At 37.8% G+C, this 27,688-nt stretch overlaps 1 protein-coding gene across 1 annotated transcript in view; it reads right to left on the reverse strand.

The window, feature by feature from the left end:
* The window catches only part of NEK5 (NIMA related kinase 5), a 256,530-nt gene that overhangs the window by 20,706 nt on the left and 208,136 nt on the right, over window positions 1-27,688 (reverse strand). Inside the window, 6 exon segments of the mRNA XM_077158150.1 lie at window positions 9,560-9,674; window positions 16,752-16,889; window positions 17,913-18,038; window positions 20,610-20,736; window positions 22,468-22,536; window positions 22,767-22,847. Coding sequence (XP_077014265.1) covers window positions 9,560-9,674; window positions 16,752-16,889; window positions 17,913-18,038; window positions 20,610-20,736; window positions 22,468-22,536; window positions 22,767-22,847 — 656 coding nt within the window.

The following is a 27,688-nucleotide window of genomic DNA, read 5'->3' on the forward strand; positions in this document are numbered from 1 at the left end:
AACACAGTCACAGTTTCTCTCTCAGCTGGAAGGGCACATGGTGAACACAGCATCATCTGCTAGCTTTCTCTCCTGGATTCCTGTTTCATGACGCTCCCAGGGAGGCGTTTTCCTTCTTCAGTTCCAAAGGTCACTGGCCCGTGGACTCTACTTCATGGTGCTGAGCATTCTCTGCACTCTCAGAATCTCCTTCATTCTCCAAAATGTTTCTTCTTTTACAGGATGCCAAGTAAACTAATGAAGACCCACCCAAATGGGTGGAGACACATTTCCCCCAATCCAGCTTAATAACCACTCTTGATTGGGCTACATCTCCAGGGAGATGATCTAATTACAGATTCAAACATACAGGATTATAGGGATTATTCTGCCTTAACGAAATGGAATTTAGATTAAAACATGGCTTTTCTAGGTGATGTACATCCTTTCAAACCAGCACAGCAGTGGTATGGTATATTTAAGATTCTAAAAGAGAAAAACTGCCAACAAAGAATTCTATATCCAGCAAAACTGTCATTCAAAAATGAAGGGGAGGACAGACCACAGTGGCTCAGCAGGGAGAGTTCTCACTTGCCATGCCGGAGACCCAGGTTTGATTTCCAGTGCCTGCCCATGCAACAAAAAAAAAAAAAAAAAAAAAAAAAAAATGAGGGGGAGATTAAAGTATTTTCAGACAAACAATCACTGAGAGAATTTGTGACTAAAAGATGGGCTCCTCAAGAAATACTAAAGGCAGAACTACAGGCAGATAGGAAAAGGCAAGGGAGAGAGGTCTGGAAAAGAGTGTAGAAATGAAGACTATTAGTAAAGGTAAAAAGAAAAAAAATTACATATGACATAAAATCCAAAAGACAAATGGTAGAAGAAAGTACTGCCTTTACAGTAATGACGTTGGATGTTAATGGACTAAACTCTCCAGTCAAAAGACATAGACAAGCAGAAAAGATTTAAAAACAGGACCCATCTATATGTTGTCTACAGAAAACTCATTTTAGACCCAAGGACAAAAATAGGTTGAAAGTGAAAGGTTAAGAAAAAATATTTCATGCAAACAACAATCAGGAAAGAATAGCAGTAACTATATTAATATCTGAAAAATTAAACTTCAAATGTATAACAATTAAAAGAGACAAAAAGGACACTATGTATTAATACAAGCAACAATTCAACAAGAAAACACAACAATCATAAATATTTATGCACTAAGCCAGTGTGCTTCAAAGTGCATGATAACAAACACTGACAACACTCAAGGGAGAAATAGACACCTCTACAATAACAGCTTCAGACTTCAATTCCCCACGCTCATCAATGGGTAGAAAATCTAGCTGATCTATAAAGAAACAGAGAATTTGAATAATAAGATGTTGCTTCCTATTGAAACGGAGCTCGAAGGATATTAAGGAATGATGAGAAAAAAAGAAAGGAAGAAAGAAAGAAAGAAAAACACAGACGGGCTCACAGGGTCTGAAGCTTGAGTTTACTTCAGACAGACTTCAGACAATTTTATTCTTAACCAGATCCTGCTTATATACCACAGGATGACAATAGGCATGCATGCATTTCCTGAGCGAACAAAGTTCTTATCTTTCAGTGTTCTTCCTTCGTACTTAAAATAACCATTTAGGGTAAACAAACATTCTCTTCCTCCTAGACTGTCTTACATAAATCAGATAACATAAAGCAGCTTACTGCCGCCGCCACCCTAATGCCATCTACTCCCAAGTAGTTCCGCAGGTCTTATGTTAATCCTATCTCCTACAATAAGATAATTGACTAGACTTAATAGACATTTATAGAACATTATACCCCACAATAGCAGGATACACATTTTTCTCAAGTGCTTATGGATCATTCTCAAGGATAAACCGTATGCTGGGTCACAAAACAAGTTTCAATAAATTTAAAAAGACTGAAATCAATCAAAATACTTTCTTGAATCATAATGGAATGAAGTTGGAACTCAATCACAGACAAAGGGCAAGAAAATTCACAAATATATGGAGGCTAAACAATACACTCTTAAACAATCAGTGAGTCAAGGAAAAAGTTATAAGAAAAATCAGTAAATATCTTGAGGCAAATGAAAATGAATTCACAACATATAAAAATTTATGGGATGAAGCAGAGGCAGTGCTGAAAGGGAAATTTATTGCCTTAAACACGTATATTAAAATAGAGGAATGAACTGTTCACCTGGAAGAACTAGAGAAAGAACAGCAAACTAACTCAAAGCAAAAAAGGAAAGAAATAACAAAGATTAGAGAAAAAATAAATGAAATTGAGAACATGAAAACAATTGAGAAAATCAACAAAACGATAAGTTGGTTCTTTGAGAAAATCAATAAAATCGATGAACCCTTAACTAGATTGATAAAAGAGAGAGAGGATGCAAATAAATAAAATCTGAAATGGAAGAAGAAAAATAACTACTGACCCCAAAGAAATAAAGGAGGCAATGAGAGTATACTATCATCAACTATAGGAAAATAAACTAGACAACAAAGATGAAATGGACAACTTCCTAGAAAGGTATAAACAGCCAACATCAACTCATAAAGAAATAGATGACCTCAATAAACCAATCACAAGTAAAGAGATTGAACCAATCATCAAGAAGCTCCCTCAAAAGAAAAATCCAGGACCAGAAGGCTTCAAATGTGAATCCTATTAATCCTGCTTAACTGTTCAAAAAAATTGAAGAGGAGAGGAAGCTACTTAACTCATTCTATGATGTCCAAATCACCCAAATACCAAAGCCAGACAAAGAACTACAAGAAAAGAAAATTACAGACTAATCTATCTAATGAATATAGATGCAAAAATCCTCAACAAAATACTTGCAAATTGAATCCAGCAGCACCATGACCAAGTGGGATTTATTCTAGGTATGCAAGGCTGGTTCAACATAAGAAAATCAATTAATGTAATACTATATCAATAAGTCAAAGCAGAAAAACCACATGATCATCTCACTTGATGCAGAAAAGGCATTTGACAAAATTCAACATCCTTTCCTGATAAAAAGATTTCAAATGATAGGAATAGAAGGGAACTTGCTCAACATGATAAAGGGAATATATGAAAAACCTACTGCTAACATCATCTTCAATGGGGAAAGACTGAGAGCTTTCCCTCTAAGATCAAGTACAAGACAAGGGTGCCCACTGTCACCACTGGTCTTCAACATTGTGCTAGAAGTTCTAGCCAGAACAATTAGACAAGAAAAAGAAATAAAAGGCATCCAAGTTGGAAAGGAAGAACTAAAATCCTCACCGTTTGCAGATGATATGATACTATATGTCAAAAATCAAAAAAATCTACAGGACAACTATTAGAGCTAATAAATGAGTACAGCAAAGTGGCAGGGTACAAGATCAACACCCCAAAATCAGTAGTGTTTCTATACACTGGTGATGAGCAACCTGAGGAGGAAATCAAGAAAAAAATTCCATTTACAACAGCAACCAAAAGAATAAAATATTTAGGAATAAATTTAACCAAGGATATAAAAGACCTATATACAGAAAACTATAAGAAATTTCTTTAAAAAATCATAGAAGACCTAAATAAATGGAAGGGCATACCACATTCATAGATTGGAACACTAAATAAAGTTAAGATGTCAGTTCTCCCCAAATCTATACATCCTCATTGATGTATAGATTCAATGCAATACCAATTAAAATCCCAAAAATTTACTTTGAAGAAATAGAAAAACCAACAACCAAATTTATTCGGTAGGGTAGGGTGCCCTGAATAGCTAAAAATATTTTGAGAAAGTAAAATGAAGTGGGAGGTCTCACACTACCTGACCGTAAGGCATATTATGAAGCTACAGTGTTCAGGACAGCATGGTACTGGCATAAAGATGGATATACAGACCAATGAAATTGAATCAAGAGTTCAGAAATAGACCCTCTCATCTATGGACAATCCATCTTTGATAAAGCGGTCAAGCCAACCCACCTGGAACAGAGCAACCTCTTCAATAAATGGTGCCTGGAGAACCAGATAGCCATATGCAAAAGAATGAAAGAGGATCCATATTGCACATCTTATACAAAAATTAACTCAGAATGTATCCAAGACATAAACATTAGAGCTAAGACCATAAAATTTTTACAAGAAAATGTAGGAAAATATCTTATAAATCCATAATAGGAGGCAGTTTTCCTAGACCTTATACCCAAAACATGAGCATTGAAATAAGAAATAGATAAATGGGAACTCCTCAAAATTAAATACTTTAGTGCATCAAAGAACTTTGTCAGGAAACTTAAAAGGCAGCCTACACAATGGCAGACATTATTTGGAAACCACATATCAGATAAAGTTTTAGTATCCAGATTATATAAAGAGAGTCTTCCACTTAACAACAAAAAGACAAACAACCCAATTTAAAAACAGGCTAAAGACGTGAACAGATACTTCTCAGAAGAAGAAATACAAATCGTTAAAAAGCACATGAAAAGATGCATAACTCCACCGGCTATTAGGGAAATGCAAATCAAAACCATGATGAAAGATCCTCCGACATCCACTAGAATGGCCATTATAAAAAAAATAAGCAGAAAATGACAAGTGCTGGAGAGGATGTGGAGAAAGAGGCACACTTATCCATTGTCGGTGGGAATGTAAACGGCGCAACCGCTGTGGAACACAGTTTGGTGGTTCCTTAGGAAGCTAAGTATAGAATTGCCATGATTCAGCAACCCATTACTAGTATATATGCAGAGAAACCAAGGGCAACGGCACAAACAGACATTTGCACACAAGTATTTATAGCAGCTGTGTGGTTTGAAAGTATTATGCACCCCAGAAAAGCCATGTTTTAATCCTGATCCAATCTTGTGAAGGTAGCTGTTTCTTTTAATCCTAATCCAACAGTGTACATTAGAATTTTTTTTTTTTTTTTTAACATGGGAAGGCACCGGGAATCAAACCCGGGTCCTCGGGCTTGGCAGGCAAGCATTCTTACCCGCTGAGCCACCGTGGCCTGCCCAGTACATTAGAATTTTGATTGAATTATCTTCACAGAGATGTGACGCACCCAATTATGGGTGTGAGCTTTTGATTAGATGGAGACGTGATACCACCCCTTCCATGTGAGTCTGATTAGATTAGTAGAGACTTTAGAAGGGGAAACATTTTGGAGAAACCTCAGAAATGACAGCGCCTACAGAAACGGCTGCTGTCTCAGGGCCGACAGAAACTTCTCAGTAGAGCTGACACAGATGTGGACATGTGGAAAACAGAGACATGGGTGTTTGGAGATGCTTGGAGCCCAGCAGACATTGCTGTGTGCCTTTCCATGAGATGTTACACAGGCCAGAACCTGCAGAGAGCCAAGGGAAGCCAAGAGATGAAAGCCAGACCCAGAGAAGCAAGGTGAGGAACCCCCACAGGAACAGAGGCTGAAAGCAATGGAATTCAGGAGTAAGGGACCAGCAGATGCCAGCCACGTGACTTCCCAGGTGACAGAGTTGTTCCAGTCCCATCGACCTTTCTTGATTAAAGGCAACCTCTTTTTGGTGCCTTAGTTTGGACACTTTCACTTCCTGAGAACTGTAAACCTGTAACTTATTAAATTCCTCTTTTGTAAAAGCCATTCCAGTTCTGGTCTACTGCATTCTGGCAGCTTGCAAACTAACACAGCAGCATTATTTATAACTGCCAAGGGATGGAAACAGTCCAAATATCCATCAATGGATGAATGGCTAAACAAGCTGTGGTATACACATACTACGCAAGAGTATGCAGCTGTAAGACAGAATAAAGTCCACAAAGTGGATGGACCTTGAGGGCATTATTCTGAGTGAAATTAGCCAGAACAAAATGGCAAATGCTGCATGGTCTCACTAACATAAAGTAACATTAAAGCGAACTTTGAGAGTTGAAGTTAAGAACACAAGTTATTAGTAGATAGAAATAGGGTAGAGATTAGGCAGTTGGTACTGAAGGAATATAGATTGTGCAACAGGACTGATGTAAATATTCAGAAATGGATAGCACAATACTACCTGATTGTAGCACAATAAAATAAGTACAGTGAATAGAGCAGAATGTGAGTACAATTAATGAATAATTTAGGAATGCCTCAAGTGTACGCTGTTGGTGATAAAATGTACAAATATAAAACCTCATTTTTGCATGAGGGAGAACAAATGAATGTCAACATTGCAAGGTGTTGAAAATGGATGGTGTGTTAGTTAGATTCAGTTGTCAACTTGGCCAGGTGAGCATACCTAGTCTTGTTGCTGCGGACATAAGCCAACGGTACATGAACCTCATCTGTTGCCAATTACATCTGCAGTCAGCTAGGAGGCGTGTCTGCTGCAATGAGTGATGTTTGACTTAATTGGCTGGTGCTTAAATGAGAGATTGAAACGTAGCACTGCTAGCAGCTCAGCATTCCTCATCTCAGCACTAGCAGCTCAGCCCAGGCCTTTGGAGATGCAGAAAGAAGTCACCCCGGGGAAAGCTGTTGAAACCCAGGGGCCTGGAGAGAAGACCAGCAGAGACCATCTTGTACCTTTCACGTAAGAAAGAACCTCAGTGGAAAGTTAGCTGCCTTTCCTCTGAAGAACCAACAAAATAAATCCCCTTTTATTAAAAGCCAATCCGTCTCTGGTGTGTTGCATTCCGGCAGCTAGCAAACTAGAACAGATGGTATGCAGCAAAAAGTACAATCAATGCAAGCCAGGGTTTATACTGAATGTAACAAGAGCATTATGCCAAAACTAAATGTCAACAGGAAGGTGTCATGGGGGAGGGGTATGGATTATTTGTGGAAGAAAAGGAACTGTCTTCATATAGATTATGGTGGCGAATATATGTCTATATACTTCTGGTGGATTGTATGATGTATGAATAAAACCATTTAGAAATGAACAGAGAGAAACAAGTGCTAGAGAAAATGCAGAGAAAGAGATGTACCTATTCACTGTTGGTAGGGAAATGAGAGGTGCAGCCCCTTGGAGAGCAGTGTGATAGTTCCACAGGAGGCTAGGGGTGGGGTTGCCATATGATCCTGCAACCTTCTTCCTCAGTATATACCTGGAGGAACTGAGTGTGGGGACTTGAATGGACATTTGCACACAGGTGTCTCTGGTGGCAGTGTTTATGATTCACAGTGGATGGAGGTGGCCTAAGGGTACAATGACAGGAATGGATGGGGGAACTGTGTGGTTTATACATACAACAGGCTACCGAGTGGCTTCAAGAAGGAATGAAGTTGTGAGGCATGCAGCTAGGCGAATGAACCTTAAAGATTATATGTTAAATGAAATGTCAGAGACAAAAAGACAAATAAAATCATGCCTCATCCATATGGACTAACTATAACATAAAAACTCAGTGAACTGAAGTCGAGAGCATGGGTTATTAGGTTGAGGCCTATTTTAAAGGTCCTAGATTGTGAGCTCTTATAGCAGTCACATATATTCAGGAATTGTAACTGTTAATTCTAAATTCTGAGATACGGAGCTGTTTGTATATAACCTGGTTTTTCCTAGAAACTTCAGGTATTTATATGACACCTGAGACTCAGAATTAGAGCTCTAAAGCTATGAAAGTCAACAGTACCCCATACAGGAGCTGTTTAAAAAGCTGAAAAAGGGATCAGACTTCAACTAGAGATATGAATGAAGGTGATCTGGATAGGACTGAGGTAGATCAGAATACAGGATAAAAGATGATATGTCTATATTTTAAAATTACAACTTCTATGTAAGACCAAGGGAGATATGTTTATTTGGTGCAAAATTTATATTTTGGGTAGCACAATACCTAATTTAACTTGTACAGTCAGTTTAGTTGAACACCATAAGTACATGAAATCTTATTTTTTTCAATCTACTCAATTTATTTTAACATTTGTTCCCCCTATTATTTGTTTATTTCTTATCCATATGTTTTATTCATATGTCCATACCGAACATAGAAGGAGCATCAGACACAAGGTTTTCACAATCACACAGTCACATTGCAAAAGCTATATTACAGAGTGTGAGATTTTGTTGGTTTGCCCAGGTTAGTGTGATGTCCTGATATATCCCAGAGTAATTTAGGCAGAGATTAAAGATGTATTTGCAAAGTCCCCTTAGGGGACTGGGGAGAAAGAAGGAAATCTTCCACCTTCCCATTTGGAGAATTTCTGATATTCTTGCAAGCAGTGAGGACAACCAAATCAATAGGTCAAGCCCTTGATCTTGGAGTTTGCCCCTGTGAAACTTTTTCCTGCAAAGGACAAGCTAAGCCTACTTAAAATTAGGCCTAAGAGTCACCCCCAGAGAACCTCTTCTGTTGCTCAGATGTGACTTCTCTCTCTAAGACAACTTGGCAGGTGAACTCACTACCTCCCTACACGGGACGTGACTCCTAGGGGTGTAAATCTCCCTGGCAACACGGAACAGAACTCCTGGGCTGAGCTGGGACCCAGCATCATGGGATTGAGAAAGCCTTCTTGACCAAAAGGGGGAAAAGAGAAATGAGACAGAATATAAATTTCAGTGGCTGAGAGATCTCAAACAGAGTTGGGAGGTGTTGTAGTTTGCTAGATGCCAAACGCAATATACGAGAAATGGAATGGCTTTTAAGAGGGGAATTTAATAAGTTGCTACTTTACAGTCCCAAGGCCGAGAAGATGTCCCGATTAAAACAAGTCTATAGAAACGTCCAATCTAAGGCATCCAGGGAAAGATTCCTTGATTCAAGAAGGCTGATGAAGTTCAGAGTTTCTCTCTCAAGTGGAAAGGCACATGGCAAACATGGTTAGGATTTCTCTCTCATCTGGAAAGGCACGTGGCGAGCACAGCGTCATCTGCTAGCTTTCTCTCTCCTGGCTTCTTGTTTCATGAAGCTCTGCACGAGGCGTTTTCCTTCTTCATCTCCAAAGCGCTGGCTGACAGACTCTCTGCTTTGTGGTGCTGCAGCATTCTCTGCTCTCTCCGAATCTCCTGGCTTTCTCTCTTGTCGTTCTCTTTTATAGGATTCCAGTAAACTAATCAAGACCCACCCAAATGGGTGGAGACACATCTCCTCTAATCCAGTTTAACAATCACTTTTGATTGAGTCACATCTCTTTTAGGGAGATGATCTAATTACAGTTTCAAACATACAGTACTGAAGAGGGATTAGAAGAAATGGCTGCCTTTACAAAATAGAATTAGGATTAAAACATGGCTTTTCTAGGGTACATACATCCTTTCAAACTGGCACAGGACGTTATCCTGAAGGTTATTCTTATGCATTATATAGATACCCCTTTTTAGTTTATGGTGTATTCGAGTGGCTGGAAGGAAGGACCTGAAACTGCTGAGCTGTGTTCCAGTAGCCTAAGCGAATTGTGAAGAAAAGGATGTGGAGACTAAAAGACAATATGGGGCCCAGCCCTATCAGATATCAAAAGCTATGATAAAGCCAGAATAATTAAGACAGAATGTTACTGATGCAGAGAGAGACAGCAGTGGCACTGGGAAAGAATGGAGAATCCAGAAACAAACCCATGAGTAGGCTATCTTCTCTGTCTTAGCAACATTAGGAAGGAGATACGTACGTATCATCATCATCGGAGCATGCTTCTAGCTGTTCCTCATGCACATCGATGTCAGAAGCCCCTTCCACCTTCCCCCCATCTTCATCTTTAGGAAACCATTGTTTCAACACTCCCACTATTAAAGAAAAGACAAAGAGAGAGATTAAAATTTGGAAGTTAGAAGCAGTCTGTAAAGACATAACTGTCTTTGGTGAGATTAACAAGAAGAGACAAGGGTCAAATAAACAATTCTCAGAATGAAAAATGGGACATAAGTAAATTTACAGATAAAAATTTTAATTATAAGAATATAATGAACAATCTTAATGCCAATAAAATAAAAAATTTACACAAAATGAAAAATTCTCAGGATACCGTATGTATCCAAAATTGACTTGAGAAAAAGAAAACAAAAATGAGTCAGTGCCCATTAAAGAAATTTAAAAAATAGTCAATATCTGCCTTACAACTCCCATATCTGCCACAAAGTACCAGACCCAAAAGATTTTATAGTTGAATTTTAACAAACCTTCAAAGTATAAATAAACCCTATCAAACACATACTGTTCCAGAGAACAGAAAGGAAAAATACCTAACAGTTTTCTACCAACCTATGTGGCTGACATCAAAACCAGAAAAAAACATTAAAAGAAAAGTATAGGCTTTTCATAATGATGTAAAAATCCTCAATAAAATATAAACTCATGGAGTCCATTTACATTTAAAAAATAAAATGCAAAACTGCCAAAGCGGGTTTATTTTAAGAATTATGGATAAGTTCACATCAGACATTCTTAGCATGGTTTACCGTGTTCACAGATGAAAGGATAAGTGATTATCTCAATATAAGCACAAAAAAATCATTTAATAAAATTCAGCCTTCACTTAGGATAAAAATTTGAGCAAAACTAACCTGCTATACCAGACTTTGTTTACTGGCCCAAATTTCCTCCCTCCCTACCTGACACCTGCCCTACCTCTGGGTTTCCAATCAGATGAGATCATATATTTCTTTATTGTTTATATTAGTGTGAGTTGGGGTTTCCTGTTGCTTGCAGCTAAAAGCATCCCAGCCTATGCACCTGATGAGGAGTATACGCAAAATACTTATAGTGAACATCAACCGCAATGATAACACTTTTGAATCACTTCCCTTAAAATGGAAAATAAGACGTGAGTGACAAGTGACACCCCAATTATTCAACATTGTACTGGGGTGGTAAGCAACACAACAAGACAAGAAAATGATGAGGAAAAAATATTCAAGAAGGAAGAGACACATTGTCATTTTGGGTGTAGGTATTTTCACCCTATAGAAAGTTTAAGAAAATCTGATGTGAAAACTTAAGATTTGTCAAACTGGCCCACCCTTTTTCTCTGCTGTTTTTATAATACTGGGCATCTAGCTTATAGTTAGACTTAATCACTAATGACTACAGGAAGGAAAAAAAAAAGAAGAACACAGACATTATCTTTTTTTCTTTTTGCACTTATTCTTTTTGTTAATTTATTTTATTTATTTTTAATGTGCCGTATGGTGGGATCACAATTCATTTTTTTTCCATGTGAATATCCCATTATTGCAGCACAATTTGCTGAATTTTTCGGGGGGCGGGGTATGAAATACATGGGCCAAAAATTGTACTTATTTAAAATATACATTTTTCTCTTGGGAAAATGATCAGAAGATGGAAGATAGTACAAAATTTATGTTACAGAAATGCAGCAGCCCCTCAAAACACTAAGAATTCATCAAATATCATTATGCATTTTAGTTATATATACCAATAACAAAGACATTATTCCCAATAAAAAGATATATTTACTTAAGATATATTTAAGGGTAAATTAAAAAAAGAACTGTTTTAGACCTTTCTAAGCACACATTTTCAATCTATGTCACTCTTGTACATTTATAAAAAGGAAAGTAGAAGTGAAATAAATTGGATAAGGTTTTCCCAAAATTCCTTACATTCAGAGTCTTGCTCCTCTGCATTATTTTTTTTGTAACATATCAACTAAACTTTTCTTGGATCCTAATTCAAATAGAGACCATACAGATCATTTTGTTACATAACTAGGGAAGTTTGAATTACTTGTGGAGTCACTGATGTCTATTTTTCCACACATAATTTCAATGTTGGTGCAATCAAGAGCTTTGTTGAATGGGTTTTCTTAAAAGATTGACAAAAGAGCTAAAAATGTGTTTTACACTATGTTAACAGTTACATTACAAATTTTAAATGGTTATATCTTTCTGGGGATTGGCATTTTCCTCATTATGAAAATGTCTTCTTTAATTATGATTACTTGCTGCTTGCTTTAAAATGAATTTTACCATTGGTTAGTGTTTCATGTTGTCTTTTTCCACCCATTTACCTTCTACCTCTCTCAAACTTACATTTAAAGAGGGTCTTTTCAAAGCAGCATATAGTTGTTTTTTTTTTAAGGCAGTCTGAAAATCCATGTCTTTTAATTGGAATATTTAGTCCATGTACATATAATGTAATTTCTTAAATATTTGAGTTTAAATCTACCATCTTATTATTTGTTTTCTATTTAATTTGTCAGTCCCATGACTCTGTTCCTCTTTCTTGCTACTTTTTGGGTTAAGTATTCATTATGATCTCAATTTTCTCCTTCTACTGTTTCATAAATGTAGTTACCCCATACATTGCATGCATTCTTGACATCTTAACATGTAATATATCTTAGTACTTCTGCCACTTCCCAGACAATGCAAAATACATTTTGCATGTGCTATTTTGGTTGCATACATACTCTCCCTCTTTCCATCATTCCCAATTAATGCACAAACTCACTAGATACTTTTACATTAGGCGTACAGGGGCAATTTATTTAACAAGTGGGATTAGAAATAGGAACTTTCCCACAAAGGTGGAATTAAAACAAAGCATTCACTGTCTTTTGTAAGCTATGTGACTATGCACATACCTGCAGGTGGAAATGTCACCACAGTGAAATTAAATAAGTTTACCAATGTTTAATCAATATGAATTTCATCCCAAATTATAACCTATAATATTTCCCAAAGTGTAGCTTAAAATGAATGAATTATCTGTAGATTGACAGTTCATCTATGAAGTAGTCTGGCTGGTTACCAGCAGCCTACAACCACGTGGTGAATATTCTACTTGGTGTGGGAGTCTGATAGGTTTTGTTTTCCCATCTTATGAGGACAATTTTTAAATGCTCGTATTTTTGTTGAACAGGGTGTAAGAATGAACGAATAATGTTTCCAAGGCAACCATACAACCTAAAACTTACCCAAGACAAATGGAGGTGACCTTCCCACCAAGGTTTTCCTCAGAGTGGTTAAACTATCAACAAAGCTACTGACCCGAATTAATTCTGCACATGTAAAAAAAACACACTTGTCCTTATTTAAGGATTATAGCTTTTACTGGTAAGACTGATTTAAAAGGATTTTATCAAGTCCTGCTACTTAAAACTTTTAGATTAGGAAAAATTAACATGTACTCGATGAAGCCTCATTTTTAAAAACAGAATTTGGAGCAAGAAGCATCAAAGCAATTAATTGCCAAGGTGCTGGGAGTCCAAGCTAAGGATTATTTGATGTGAGATCTATGAATAACGTTTAAGTGTATGACAAACAAAACTAATACTTAAAAGCCTGCCTTTCATAAATTGTGTGATTACATCTGTATTCAAAGGTATTAACATTTAGATGTGCAGGAAGTCATTATGAAGTTGATAAGAGTTATTCTTAATGTCATTATTTCCCCATCTGATTTGATAGCAACACAAGCATTGACAATTACATGCCTTTGCCTACAGTGATATTACAGTGTGCTGAGTATAGGCTGAGCCCCCAGTCTTGGGATTTGTTCGTATGAAACTTAACCCCACAAAGGATAGGCCAAGCCTACTTAAAATTAGGCCTAAGAGTCACCCCCAAAAGAACCTATTTGTTGCTCAGATGTGGCCTCTCTCTCCAGCCAACACAACAAGCAAACTCACCACCCTCCCCCTGTCTACGTGGGACATGACTCCCAGGGGTGTGGACCTTCTTGGCAACGTGGGACAGAAATCCTAGAATGAGCTGAGACTCAGCATCAAGGGATTGAGAAAACCTTCTCGACCAAAAGGGGGAAGAGTGAAATGAGACCAAGTGTCAATGGCTGAGAGATTCCAAACAGAGTCGAGAGGTTATCCTGGAGGTTATTCTTTTTTTTTTACATGGGCAGGCACCGGGAATCGAACCCGGGTCCTAGGGCATGGCAGGCAAGCTTGGAGGTTATTCTTACGCATTAAGTAGATAGCACCTTGTTATTCAAGATGTAATGGAGAGGCTGGAGGGAACTGCCTGAAAATGTAGAGCTGTGTTCCAGTAGCCATGTTTCTTGAAGATGATTGTATAATGATATAGCTTTCACAATGTGACTGTGTGACTGTGAAAACCTTGTGTCTGGTGCTCCTTTTATCTACCTTGTCAACAGATGAGTTGAACATATGGAATAAAAATAAATAATAGGGGGAACAAATGTTAAAATAAATTCAGTAGATGGAAATGCTAGTGATCAATGAAAGGGAGGAGTAAGGGGTATGGTATGTATAATTTTTTTTTCTTTTTTCATTTTATTTCTTTTTCTGAATAGATGCAAATGTTCCAAGAAATGACATGATGATGACTATGCAACTATGTGATGATATTGTGAATTAATGATTATATATGTAGAACGGAATGATCAAAATAGGAATGTTCACATTTGTTTGGTGTTTTTTTGGTATTTAAAAAAACTAAAAAATAAAAAAAATGTGCTGAGGCTGTGTGCTCATTTACAAGTATTTATGTGCCTCTTTAACTGACATCCAGGCACTATCCAGGCATTAGGAATGGAGAGGTTGATGGGTGGGTATTAAGACTACCTCTGATAGCTTATAGTTGAGCGGGGAAGAAAGATATTAAATAAGAAATTAGAGGAAAGTGAACTGTACTATTGTGATCAGAGAATTAGAGTCAGTTGGGGATATTAAGCAGAGAAACCATCTAGATGAATGCCAGGAATTCATTCCCAGTACATAGATGTCTCCTCAATCATCTAAAACAGTGGTTCCCCATCAGCAGCGCACAGCATATAACTTATTTTAATTCAGGTCCAGGTTTTTCATAGCAATTACTAAAAATTCACAATTAAATCACTATTGCATTTTTTTTTCATTTGGCAGGCAGCAGGAATTGAACCCAGGTCTCTGCATGGCAGGCAAGAATTCCTGCCTGCTGAACTACCCCTGCAGGGCCCACTACTACATCTTTTTATGGCCCGAATTTAAGTGATTAATAACAGAATGTCAGTGCGTGTATTTTTCTTTCATTTAACAAATATTTGAATGAGAATGAATTTCAGGGTGAATCTGAATGACTGTGAAATTTTCAGAGGCAGCTAAGTTTGGGAGAGAGTATTATTACAAAGTTGAGGATTTACAGAAAGCTCCTTAGAATATCATGGATTGAAAAAAAAAACCCACTTATTAAGAATCTGTTATATTGCAGATATCTTTGCTAAGCCCTGTCTGGTAGTATGGGGGAAAACAGGGAGAGAAGGAAAACTTCCAATAATAAAGCATAAGGTAGGTGGATGCATAAGAGCACACTGATATAGGAGACATTATTTAGGCAAAGGGGCAGTGCGTTCTAAAACTAAAGAGCAGGGCTTCCCGACCCGAAGGTGTTTAGAGGATCTGCCCAAACTCTGGATTTTACCCTGAGGGCAAAGGGGCATCATTTTGTGGGATTTAAGCAGAGAAGAGACCCAGTCCCTTTTAACAGGATCACCTGGCAGGGTGGACTGAAAGGGGAGGAAATAAGACCTGCAACGGGAAGTCGAAACTGCTGCAGAGAGAGATAAGTGGGGTGAGGCCCATACAGAGGCTGAAAGAGCAAGCTGAAGGAGATATTAGCCCCCTTGGCAGTTTACAAAAGAAAATATATATAGTTATTTGAATAACAGCTTCGGAGGAAAATTCCCATTTCTAATCGCACTTGTCAGATAAATTGCCCATACATGCCTAATGTAAAGTCGTCTGTGTGAAAATATAGCAGACTCAGGAATTAATGCATTTGGCACAACAAATGAAGAGTTTTCCATGACTCTTTGTAAGACCTGTAACTGAGATGTTAGGATTTAAGAAATGATTATGATTACTGAATCAATATATAGATATTTCTTTTTACTTTCTAGTGTATTAGATAATAGTCAAATTGGTTTTCTCACCCTCTCCCACAGAAATCTTGTGTCTCTGCAAGTCCTTCCTTCATGCTTTATCCACCTAAAATGTTCTTTCTCATTGTCTCAACAAAATCCTGTATATTCTTTAATAAAGACTATACTAGATAGCTTTAAATTCACAAAGATTTACCTTTTGCTTTGGCTTCACAAACTGGCAGACACAATCTCTGGCAATTAATAAGTTATATATCTTGCATTTTTCACAAGAATGTATATATTTCTGTATTGCTATTTAACTTTCTAAGCATTTGTCAGTCTCTATTACAATCTAATTTCTATCTATAAAGTCCTTGAAAGGAGAAACCTTAACTTCTCAACTTCACATCCCACAACACCAGATACAAACCTCTAACCAGCATAGATTGCTTAATGGTTTGAATACTTGCCTGCCTATCTGCTATATTACTTTTTAAATTCATACCTGTATACCTGATACAGGACCAAATTCCATTGTAATATGAATTCCCTCAGACTTGAGAAAATGACGGTTGGTTTCTGGTAAAGTAGATAAAAGCAAAATCTTGCTACAAATTGTGAGGCCAAAAACAACTATATTATGATGTATTTTTGTTGCCTATAAGAGTATAATTTGAGTCCACTGAATAGCTGCTAGAAATAAACGGACTCTCTCAGGTAGAGCTAAGTCATACCAACTCAACTCATCACCTACAAAGCCACAACCCCACTTATTTAACTTTTCATCTAAAGTTAGTGAAAGCCTTCAGGTGATTACAATAAAGACAGTTACTCTCATTATATGCTTTCTTTATTAATTGCATTTGGGACAAATTTGGACAAAGCAAATCAGCTTCTAGAAAGGCTAGCCGCAGCCCCAGTCCCCTCTTTAGGCTGAAGGTATTTTTTAGCCCCTTTCTGACTTTCCAAGGCTTTGACACAATTCCTCCGGGAACAGATTATGTTCTTAAAAATAAACTGCATACCTAATTCTCTTTCACTTGCAGAGAATGAGCTGCTTGTTAGCTGTGCTGCTGCCAAGACCTTCATCAAGGTCCCTTGGACCTCCTGCCGCCACCGTTTCCTACTTTCTTGGACGCCGTTGATCACCATTGCTCGGCCATCTGAAGAGGAAACCAGCGTTATCAAAAATAAAAGTGCTTCTGCAATTGCAATTTTATAAAATCAAAGCGTGTTAGAAGCCCAGAGGTGAGTTAATCCCACCGATGCACTTTATTAGTAAAGACACTAAGACATTGAAAAGTTTAGCAACTTGTTGTTACATGGCTGACAGGTAGCAGAGTCATTTTTTGCTTTGTAAATGGACTTTTTTGGTGTGTCAAAAATGTTATTTGCTTATTTTATATTGGCGCTCCTCTCTCATTGTCTCATTGGCTTAAAGTGAATTAAACTGCATTACTTTTGCCAACTCTTTCTTGGAAGTTTGTCGACTTCGATATTTTATATATGATATTATTATATTAAAGTCAAGTCAATTCACACTTTCAATTGCTAATTTCAGTGACACACATACTTTAACTTAGTTTCTTTATAACACAGGTATAAATTTTAGCTCTTCCCCAGTTCACATTATCAAAGGTACAAAGGAAATAAGTAATAAAAAATCTTCACCATATTTAGGGGTAAGAAATACAGGAAGGTTGCTGTGAAAACTCTCCCAAAGAAAGGCTACGCCAGAAGCTTCAAAGCTTCGAAATGAAGGAATTTAGGTTGAAAATATCACTGCATCTAAACGCTTTTATAGCACACTGGCTATTTTATGTGTTTGGGCATTAACTAAGTCCTGTGGGATAGCTATTATTTTTATTCCAATTTCATTGATGAAAAACACGGACAGTCCTTGCACAAGCTAGCAGTGGGCCAAGTCTACTGCTCTTCCTTGTCCATCCTCTCTTCAGCAGGAAGCTGGGATCCTGACATCCCCCTGATTTTCATAACTGAAGTAGTCAGTTCTCTAGGATCATTCCCAGGCAAGTCTCTTGGAAGTAGTGGGACACCAAACACTATCTTTGAAAGGTACTAGATATAAAATCCACAGGGATTCTCCTGGTGAGAAAGCGTTTTCCTGCCTGGGTGTGCTCAGGCCGTATCTGGTCTCTGTTCTCCCTGAGGGACAGTGGATTCACCTTCAGATACTTCGGAGCAGGTGGAGGTGAGGTCAACCATCGCCATCTTTCGCAGCAGGGTCTGGGGAGCCCCCATCTCCCACTGCCCCCTGTTTCCTGCGGCAGCAGCATCCTGGATAAATGCCCCTGAGCACAAGGAAAAATAAACGTCAATGCAAAAGCAGTCCAAGTGTGGCTAATGTGCCCCAGTTCCTAGGGGACCGGGCGCGGCCCACCAGCTGGTGTATTCAAAACGGAGGAAGGTCCCCCCTCATTCCAGCAGAGACTGTAGCTTACAAGGCTGAAATTATAAACAGACTTGAAAGTTGTTTTGCTTTTATCCTTAACACTTGATTGACTAACCAATCTATTTAAATGCTAAAGGAATTTTGGGGATGCAAATGGACAAATTCCTTGAGGTAACTGTGAGACCTTTTTTACTTTAGTCAGTTTCCATGGACATACAAGGTTATATTTTTTTAATTAAAAAAATAACTTGTACTGTTTTCTTCCCTTATTTTATTACTATGTTTTCTTCATAGGAAATTTGAAAATGAGATAATAAGAGGAAAATAAAAATCACTCATAATCCAACCATCCAAAATTTCCATTTTTTTTCCTTGCATATACTTTTTGCTTTGTTTAGAAACAAACAAAAATGGGGTCCACACACTACATGGTCTTCTGTAACTTGCTTTTTTTCAATTGGCAACATGTTCTATCCAGGTTATTAGATATTCTAATGTTCCAATATTAGATATTCTACACAACCATTTTAATGCAAGTATGCATAGTATTCTGCTTCATGGATGTATTATAATTTACCCAATTCCTTTTTGCTAGATTTTTATGTTGCTGGTAGATTTTCAATTTTATAAATAATACTTTTGTAGATGATTATTATTATCTACCTTGAATAAATTATTAAAAATGAATAAATTTTACTTCTGAGGACTAGTATTATTTACTCTACCAAAGTTCTTTAAGGTCACAAAATCTATTGTGATTTTCTTTTCCAACTGTTTTTTTTTTTTGTTCGCATGGGCAGGCACCAGGAATTGAACCCGGGTCTCCGGCATGGTAGGTGAGAACTCTGCCTGCTGAACCACCGCAGCCCACCTTCCATCTATTTTGAGTGGGGTAATTCTTCCCTTTCAAAAAGCTACTCACCTATATTTTCTTTTACTTGCTTTATGACTGTATCTTTTTTTTACATATAAACTCTTTAATCCTTTCGGAATTTGTTCTGTTATATCATATCAAACAGGATCTGATTTCACATTTTCCCCCACATTGTCAAGCAATTGGCCCACCAGCATTTATCTGAATAATCCTTTCTTTTCTCTGACTTGTGATGTAATTTTGAGCATACACTGAACTATGATACAGGCTATGAAGTTTATTCCTAAACTAGCTCGTCACTCATCTGCCTATTTTGGTATTAGTATCATATTGTTTTAATTATTATAAATTTATATATTTCGATATTTGGAAGAACTGGCATTCATTGCTCTTCTGTTTTTTTTAAACTTTCTTTGCTAGTTAAGTATCACTCTAAGACAAACCTCACCCCCCCTCAAAAAAAACTCTCATATTGTGGTTTCAATCGAAATTGCTATAAATCTGAATATTTGGAAAGAATATTTCCAATGTATAGCACTGTTATTATTCTCAGTTTATTCACGTGGTCTTTATAAAATCTTGGTACAGTTTAATAGTTTTCTTCATAGGTTTTACACAACTCTTGTAAAGTTTATGCCTGAGTACTGTACATATATACATGTGTTGTTGTTACTGTAAATAAGAACTGAAGACCAACAGGGACAGATATTTGCAATACATATTATAAGTAAATGTCATAAAGAAAAAACAACTGTCATTTCCAGTAGGAAAACAGATAAAGAACATGAGCCATAATTCATAGTTGAAAAAAATGGCTAATAAACATATGGAAAAATTGTTCAACCTGAATAATTACAGATATGCAAATTAATATGAAAGACCATTTTCAGTATTAAACTGATGAAGGGTTTTTGTGTGTTTCTTTTCCTATCTTAAAAAACGCAACTTAAAAAGAAAAGCCAGCTAAATCTGAGACCCACCACCTATTCTCTCCTGCTTGCAGTCAAACTTATGCCAAGAATAGCCTTTGAATTCATCTCTTGACAAAAACTGCTCTCCCTGAGGGCCACTAAGGGTCCCTGCTGGCCCAGTTCGGAAGGCTGGCACTCCCTCCCCACTTGGCCTTTCTCAGCCTATTGGTGTTGCCTCGCCCTGTGTCTCCTTCTGGAACTTTCTTTCCTACTCTAACTTCCCTCTTTCCTGAGTCTCCCAACACCGTCTAAACATCTTACTCTACCCCATCTGCCTGGCTATCTTTGACCATCATCGCAGACAAGCTAATGACTGTCAAATCACATCGTTAGTCTTGATTCATGCCAGGGTTTAGTCTAACACAGCCAGCGCTTTCTAACCATCTCCAGTGGAAGCTCATAAAGATCTAAACCGTAATATGTGCCCAATTTAGGTCACTGCCTTTGCTCCACAGATGTTTCTTCTCCTACATGATGTTTCTTCTACATGATGTTTCTTCTCCTCCGTTCCTTGCCTATTTGATTGTGACAGCTTCATCCACCGAATTTGAAAACTGGGAGTCATCTCTAGCCCCAAGAGGAACTGCCAGGGCACATCCCTCTAAAGATTCCATGGGATTCATACCTGCTTCTGGGCAGAAGAGTTCCTCAAATGCTTTGTCTGTATAATCTTCACACTCCTTCACAAATCTATGTTCCTGAAACTTCGTGTCATCCTCAGAGGTCAAAGTTTCATTCAGTATATCCATTGCCTACAGCAATTCCACAGTGTTTCATGAGAAATAAACCATTTTTTGAAAAAAAAAAATGAATGAGTTTGGGTTCCCAGTTGTACCATTTAGCGGGACATATGGCAGGTAATCAAGATATGATTATTAAATTAATCAGTAGAGTTTTAAAACTGGAAATATATTGGAACAAAATAGAAAGAGAAATGTTTTCATTTCTTCTCCTTGTCAGCAGCGACAAGCACTGACCACATGGCAACTTACTTTCATCAGACTCATCCCCAATAGTATTTTACTTCAGTTCCGTTCTACACAACTCTCAAGGTTATCACCTCTATGCCTTGCTTTGAGAATGCAACCTTTCTAATCAGTCCTAAAGGATCCAAAAACTCCATAATCAATACTTAATCATCACTCCACCCTTTCCTTCTTGGCAGGCCAACTTCAGAGTCTCACGTCACAGAAGGGCTCTCTGCTCAGGCTGCACTTAGAAGGAGCCCCCCACCCTGATCTGCTCTCTCTGATACCCACAGCTAGGGGCACCGAAAGGCTTAACAGTTAAGTAGATCTAAGCATTCACTATTACTATGCTAACGGTATCCTTATGGAGCAAAATGGTTGCAAAAATCTGAAAGCAGTGGTAACATAAAAAACGTTATGTTAATAAAGGACATGAAAGAAAGAGATTAGGTATGAGGTGTGATATAGACAACTTATATATATATATGCTCATATCAAATTCTTGGTAATACTTCTGGCAATTTATTTTTATTTTATTTTTTTTTCACATGGGCAGGCACCAGGAATCGAACCCGGGTCCTCAGGCATGGCAGACAAGCGTCCTTGCCTGCTGAGCCAACGTGGCCCACCCTACTTCTGGTAATTTAAAAGGTAAATTCAGCCAAAGGGAAAAGGAAATGGAAATTAGTTAATTTTTCATAACTGACGAAGAAAAAAAAACATTTACTACTTCTCTTGTACAAGGACTAGAGCCTGAGGCAGGTACTTATCTTCCTGACCTCAGCCCCACACACTCCAGTTCTATAAAGTGAAAGGACAGACAGTGTTGGAATTGAAAAGAAAGGTAGATTAGAGAAAACAGAAAAATTGGACAGAGTGGAAGATGCAGAAAGAATCACAGCCACACATGGACCAGCCAAACAGTTCTAGTCCCTACAGCAAGACAGAGAGGTGCCAGCCAAGTCTATGCTCAGATTTTGACATTTGTCAGTAGGTCTGGTAAAACTCAGGTCTAGGAAATGTTGAAATCAAGTAATAAAATGAGGTTTGAATTTATTCTATTTGTGCAGTAATCACTTTGGCAATGAGAGCCCAAATTGCCAGGTATTGCAATTTACCTGAAGACCTGTACAAAGTAGTAACTAATAATTAATAACTAATGGAGGCAAAAAACAAATGTACATGGTTTCAGAGTAGTTATTCAACTTTTTAAAGTAAGTATATTAAGTGTTGACTGTATCGTGTCTTGATTTTAATTTAGTTATGATTAAAAGTGAACATTATAAGGAAAATTGCTCCCCTATAAAAAATAAAGTGGAATAATCCAAGAAAATAACCTAAAAAAAAATGGGGGGGGGAAATTATTTTGGAAGATCAATTTGAGCATCAGGGATCTTTCCAGGAGTATTTAAGAAAATTCTCCTTACACCTTGTAGAACAATTTCATGAAACATGCTATTAAGAAATATTCATTTTCTCATACCAACTAAAAGAAATGTATACTTAATGACATACCTCTTCTTCTTGTGGGATGTTTTCATCAAAAATATATTTGTCTAAATTAATTTCAAACTTTACCCCTCTCTAGAACAAAGCTAAAACAAATAAACAAAAAACAACAACTTAGCTTAGCAATACAATTAAAGCCTTAAAACACAACACTGTAGGTCAATTTTCTTTAATATTACAGATGCTTAAAATCATTAGTCTGACATCACAAAAACAGGCAATTCTATAAAATAAAAGGAGAAAAAAAAAAAAGGTGGCCCAGGTAGCTTTTTAATATGGAAACAAAACACAAAAGTATATATTACCTTAGCTTTGTATTTCTGTTCTGGAATTTTACTTTCCTTTATGTTCTGAAGCCTAATTTGTTTCAAGTTTTTTTCGATATCCTGAAAGGTTAGAGAAAAATAAAATTCTATCATTTAATATTGACTAATTATATGTATTTTGCAACTCCTGAATTCACAACATGGTTTGATTTCTGCATTGAATCTGATGATTGATTTGAGAGTAAAAACATGCCTTTGTAAAAGGTAGGTTAAAAATAACTCACTAAAAACTTGGTCATAATAACCACTAATGTGAAATATGAAAGCATTTTAATACCAGCTCAGTAGCTACAATTCTATAATATGCCAGTGCTTATCACTCTGGTTCAGTCTCTCCAGCCCAACACAATCCAATTTAAGAATATAATTTTTCCTAGAGAATCCTGACTTCAAGAAGTTTATAATCTTAGTTAGGAAACTAAGAAAAGTACACAGCTCACCATAGTATAAAGGAAGGAGAGGACTCTAAAAATTAACAGGCAATTTCAAGAAAGAAGAGAAGGAGGGAGTAAAATTGGGTAACAAGAATTCAAAGAAATAGCTGATAGGTGACCTCTAATTGCTGGGGTTTCTGGGGCTCAATCCCAGGCCCTCTTCTCCTCTCTTCTTTGACTTAAGGAGAGCTCATTAATTCCTATATCTCTAAATGCCATCTTTATGCAATGACTTGTAAAAGCATATCTTCAGGCTTGACCTTTCTTCTCCTTTGAGCCTCAGACTCACGTGTCCAACTGCCTACTTACCATCATCTTCACTTCGGCATTCATTCCACAAATGGGAATGGGTTAGGGCATTGGACATGACCAAAAAGGCCCCTGCTCCCATGGCGATTATATTTCATAGGTAAAAAATGAGTCAAAAAATTAATGACAATTTCAGCAAGTGTTACATGCCATCCAGGAAATAAAATAGGGTAATAGGATGGAAAAAGAGTTGGGCTTAAGCATAACGTGGAGACAGCTTATTTGGCATTTGATGTGGGCCCTGGGAAGAGGTGGACATGGGCACACAAAGATGTGGGAAAGCACATTCCATGGAGAGGGAGTAGCAGGGGCAAAGCCTCTGAAGTGGGTATGCAATCTCTCAGACCTTCTGTAACTCAACATGTCCAAAATGGAACTCTTGATTACACCCACACTGCACAAGCTTATTCCCGCACTCATCCCTGTCCTAGTAAATGGCACTATCATTCTCTTCAAGACAGAAACTTATGAGTCCCTTGATTCTTTGTCACCTCCAACCAACCCCTCAGTATATAAAACCCCTCAATTATATACACATACACCTCTTTTCCCCATCTCTATGCAACATTTTACTTTAGGTCTCTATCACCTCTCATGAGTTTTACTGCAATGAGTCCCTGCTTCCTGCTTATTCCAGTCTATTCCCTGCCATGGGCACAAAAGTGAGCCTCTAAAAATGTAAATGTATTGCAGACCTCCTCTCTTCCTGGAAACCCCCCTTTAACGACCTCTCATTATACTCAGAGAAAATATTAAGCCTATAAGTCCCTTCAAAATTTGTCTTTTACTAGTAAAAGCCTCCAATAACTGTATACTAGCTATGCTGGTTTTCCTTTAATTCCTAGAATATTCTAAGCGCTCTCCTACTTCAGAAACTTTGCACATGTTGTTCTCTTTACAAAACCTGGAATTTTCCTTTCCCCATTTCTTCAAATGGCTTGCTTCCTGGCCTTAGTTTAAATGTTTTACAAAGGGTTTATATGACCTTCCCAATGTTAATCCATACCTCAGACCCTTGCTTGTTTTCTTTTTGGCACTTCATGATGATTAGTTTTGTGTCAACTTCACTAGGCAATGGTTTCCATTTGTTTGGTCAAACATTGGCCTATTTTGTAGATGGGATTAGCATCTGCAGTCAGCTGACTTTAAATAAAGGAGGTTGGTTACCTTGCTAATGTGGATGAGCCTCATTCAGTCAAATGGAAGGCCAAACCAAAAAAACTGAGGTTTCCCTGAGAAGAGCTACTGCCTCGAGACTGCACATCAGCTCCTGCTGAGTTTCTACCCTGCTGGCTTCTCCTGCAGATTTCATTCTTACCGGCATCCATAATTATGGAGGCCCACTCCTTAAAATAAATCTCTTAAACCATATATGTGCATATTTCCTCTCGGTTCTGTTTCTCTGGAGAACCCTGACTGATAGACACTTGAGAAAACTTGCAGCTCTTTTATTCAGTGGGTTTTTCTGTCTTCCTACTAGAATATGGGCTGAGAACAGAGACCTTGTCTATTTATTCACTGCTGTTTTCCCTAGAGGCAAGTACAATACTCAGCACATTTTTTGGCAGTCAGTAAATATTTGCTGAATCAATAAGCAAAAATGACACATCAACGGCCTGAAAATGGCAATGAGAAAAAAGGAAGGAACTAAGGAAGAAAGGGAGGGAGGGAGAGAAAGAGAAAAGGAGGAAGGCAGGGAGGTAGAGTGAGAGTGAGATGATATAAAGAAAGAAAGGAAGGCAGAAGGGGAACACAGTTGGAGGGAGGGAGGGTGACTGAGGATATATCCTTTCAAATTCTGCTTCAAAATGAACTGGAGTTAGGGAAAGGAAAGTATGAGAGAGAAGCAGGCTTCATGGATCTGGAGTGACAGGAGGGGGTAGGGATTGTAAGCATGTGAAATAGTTTTCTAGTGACAGAATGAGATTCCCAAGGACACAGAAGGCAGGATCCAATAGTGCAGTAGAAAGAGATGGAATTGGTTTGGGAAGCAGTAGGGCTAAATACCAATGAAAATACAGAGCAAGTAGTAAGGGAAGGAAGATTTACGCTGAGGGCAGGTAAGCTATGCATTTCTCAGCTGATGCCAGGAATTAGAGAATCAGTATGTTGGAAATTGACTGGAAGGATGTGGCAGGAATAAGAAACAAGAAGAATCTGGCCAGTAGAGAAGATCATGGAACAAATCAAGTTCAGAAGGGATGTTGAGATGATGGAATTCTGTAGAATTCCCTTTTCCATGTAGCCTGATGAGCCTGTTCACAGTTTCTGATCAGTGTTCTGCCATATGGCACCGGCTCCTGAAATGACTGTACTTAACTAATTCCACATATTAATTTAAATCTAAGATGTCATCAATAGTAAGACACATACCCATTTTCAGAAATATTAAAATGTATGTGTATCTGAATTGAGGAAATATGGCATATACCCAGGACTTGCTAGTGGGCAGAAAACTTCCACATCCAGCCAAGCTACAGTTTGGGGAGCTAGATTTGCTGCCCTGCTCCAAATGACCAAAGACCTGGATGAAATATATGAAAAGTGATTTTAATACACTGGACATCAACAACAAAGCAGTGATCCCTGAGTACTAGAAAATAAATGAGATGAGCCCTAAAATTGCCCCAGTTTACTGTCTTGAGAGAGTTTATGGGTTTTGGTGCAGAGATGGGGAACCAAGGCAGAGACTGGTAGGCTCCCTGAATTGACAGGGTGAAGCTAAAAGCGTGGGAATATCAAGGGAAATTGGAGTCCAAAGAAAAGAGTCCCACATAGGGAAGAGGTGTACAAAGAAATAACTGCACACATCCATAGAGGGTTCCCCTTGAGTAGTCAACAGAGAAAAGATTAGATCATACATGTAAGCAAACTACCTGAGGCCAAGGAAAATACCACCTAAAACGATTAGAAAGGAGAGTGCTTGGCACTTACACAGGGATAGGAAGAATATATGTGCATGCTATTGAAGTAAAGGTGGAATCAAACCAAATAACTGTTATATATTTAGGATGTTAAATTTAACCCCATGGTAACCACAAGAAAAAGAGATGAAAAATGCATCCAGATAGAAGTGAGAAGTCATTCTGATGGTACAACACAAAAAATCAAATAAATATAAAAGTAGGCTTTAATGGAAGTGAGGGAGAAAAAAGGTATAAAGACTTACAAAGGCTAAATAAAAGTAAATGGCAGAAGAAAGTTGTGTTAGTTAGATTCAGTTGTCAACTTGGCCAGGTGAGCATACCTAGTTCTGTTGCTGTGGACACAAGCCAATAGTACGTGAACCTCATCTGTTGCTATTTACATCAGCAGTCGGCTAGGAGGCGTGTCTGCTGCAATGAGTGACGTTTGACTTAATTGGCTGGTGCTTAAATGAGAGAACACAATGTAGTACAGCCTAAGCAGCTTGGCATTCCTCATCTCAGCACTTGCAGCTCAGCCCAGGCCCTTGGAGATGCAGAAAGAAGTCACCCCGGGGAAAGTAGTTGGAACCCAGGGGCCTGGAGAGAAGACCAGCAGAGACCATCTTGTGCCTTCCACGTAAGAAAGAACCTCAGTGGAAAGTAAGCTGCCTTTCCTCTGAAGAACCAACAAAACAAATCCCCTTTTATTAAAAGCCAATCCGTCTCTGGTGTGTTGCATTCCGGCAGCTAGCAAACTAGAACAAAAGTCCTGTATTTTCACTAGTGATTTTAAATGTAAATGGATTAAACTCTCCAGTCAAAAGGCAGAGAATGGCAGAATGGATTAAAAAAAAAAAGCACGACCCAACTAGATGCTGTTGGCAAGAGATTCCCCTGAAAGTCAAAGATACCAAGATGTGGAGGGTGAAAGGATGGGAAAAAATATATCATGCAAGTAGTAAACAAAAGAGAGTTGGGGTGGCTATACTAATATGGGATAAATAGATTTAAAGTCAAAAATAGTTACGAGGGACAAAGATGGTCATTATATACCATGGAAAGGGACAATTCAAGAAAAAGATGTAACAATTAAAAATATATATATGCACTTAACAGCACAGCCCCAAAATATATGAAGCAAATATTGACCAATTTGAAGGAAGACATTGATGGTTCTACATTAATAGTAGGAGACTTTAACATACCACTCTCAATAATGGATAGAAACTCTAGGGGGAAGATAAGGAAGTAC

This window comes from Tamandua tetradactyla, chromosome 4, assembly GCF_023851605.1.
Source record: "Tamandua tetradactyla isolate mTamTet1 chromosome 4, mTamTet1.pri, whole genome shotgun sequence".
Lineage (NCBI taxonomy): Eukaryota > Metazoa > Chordata > Mammalia > Pilosa > Myrmecophagidae > Tamandua > Tamandua tetradactyla.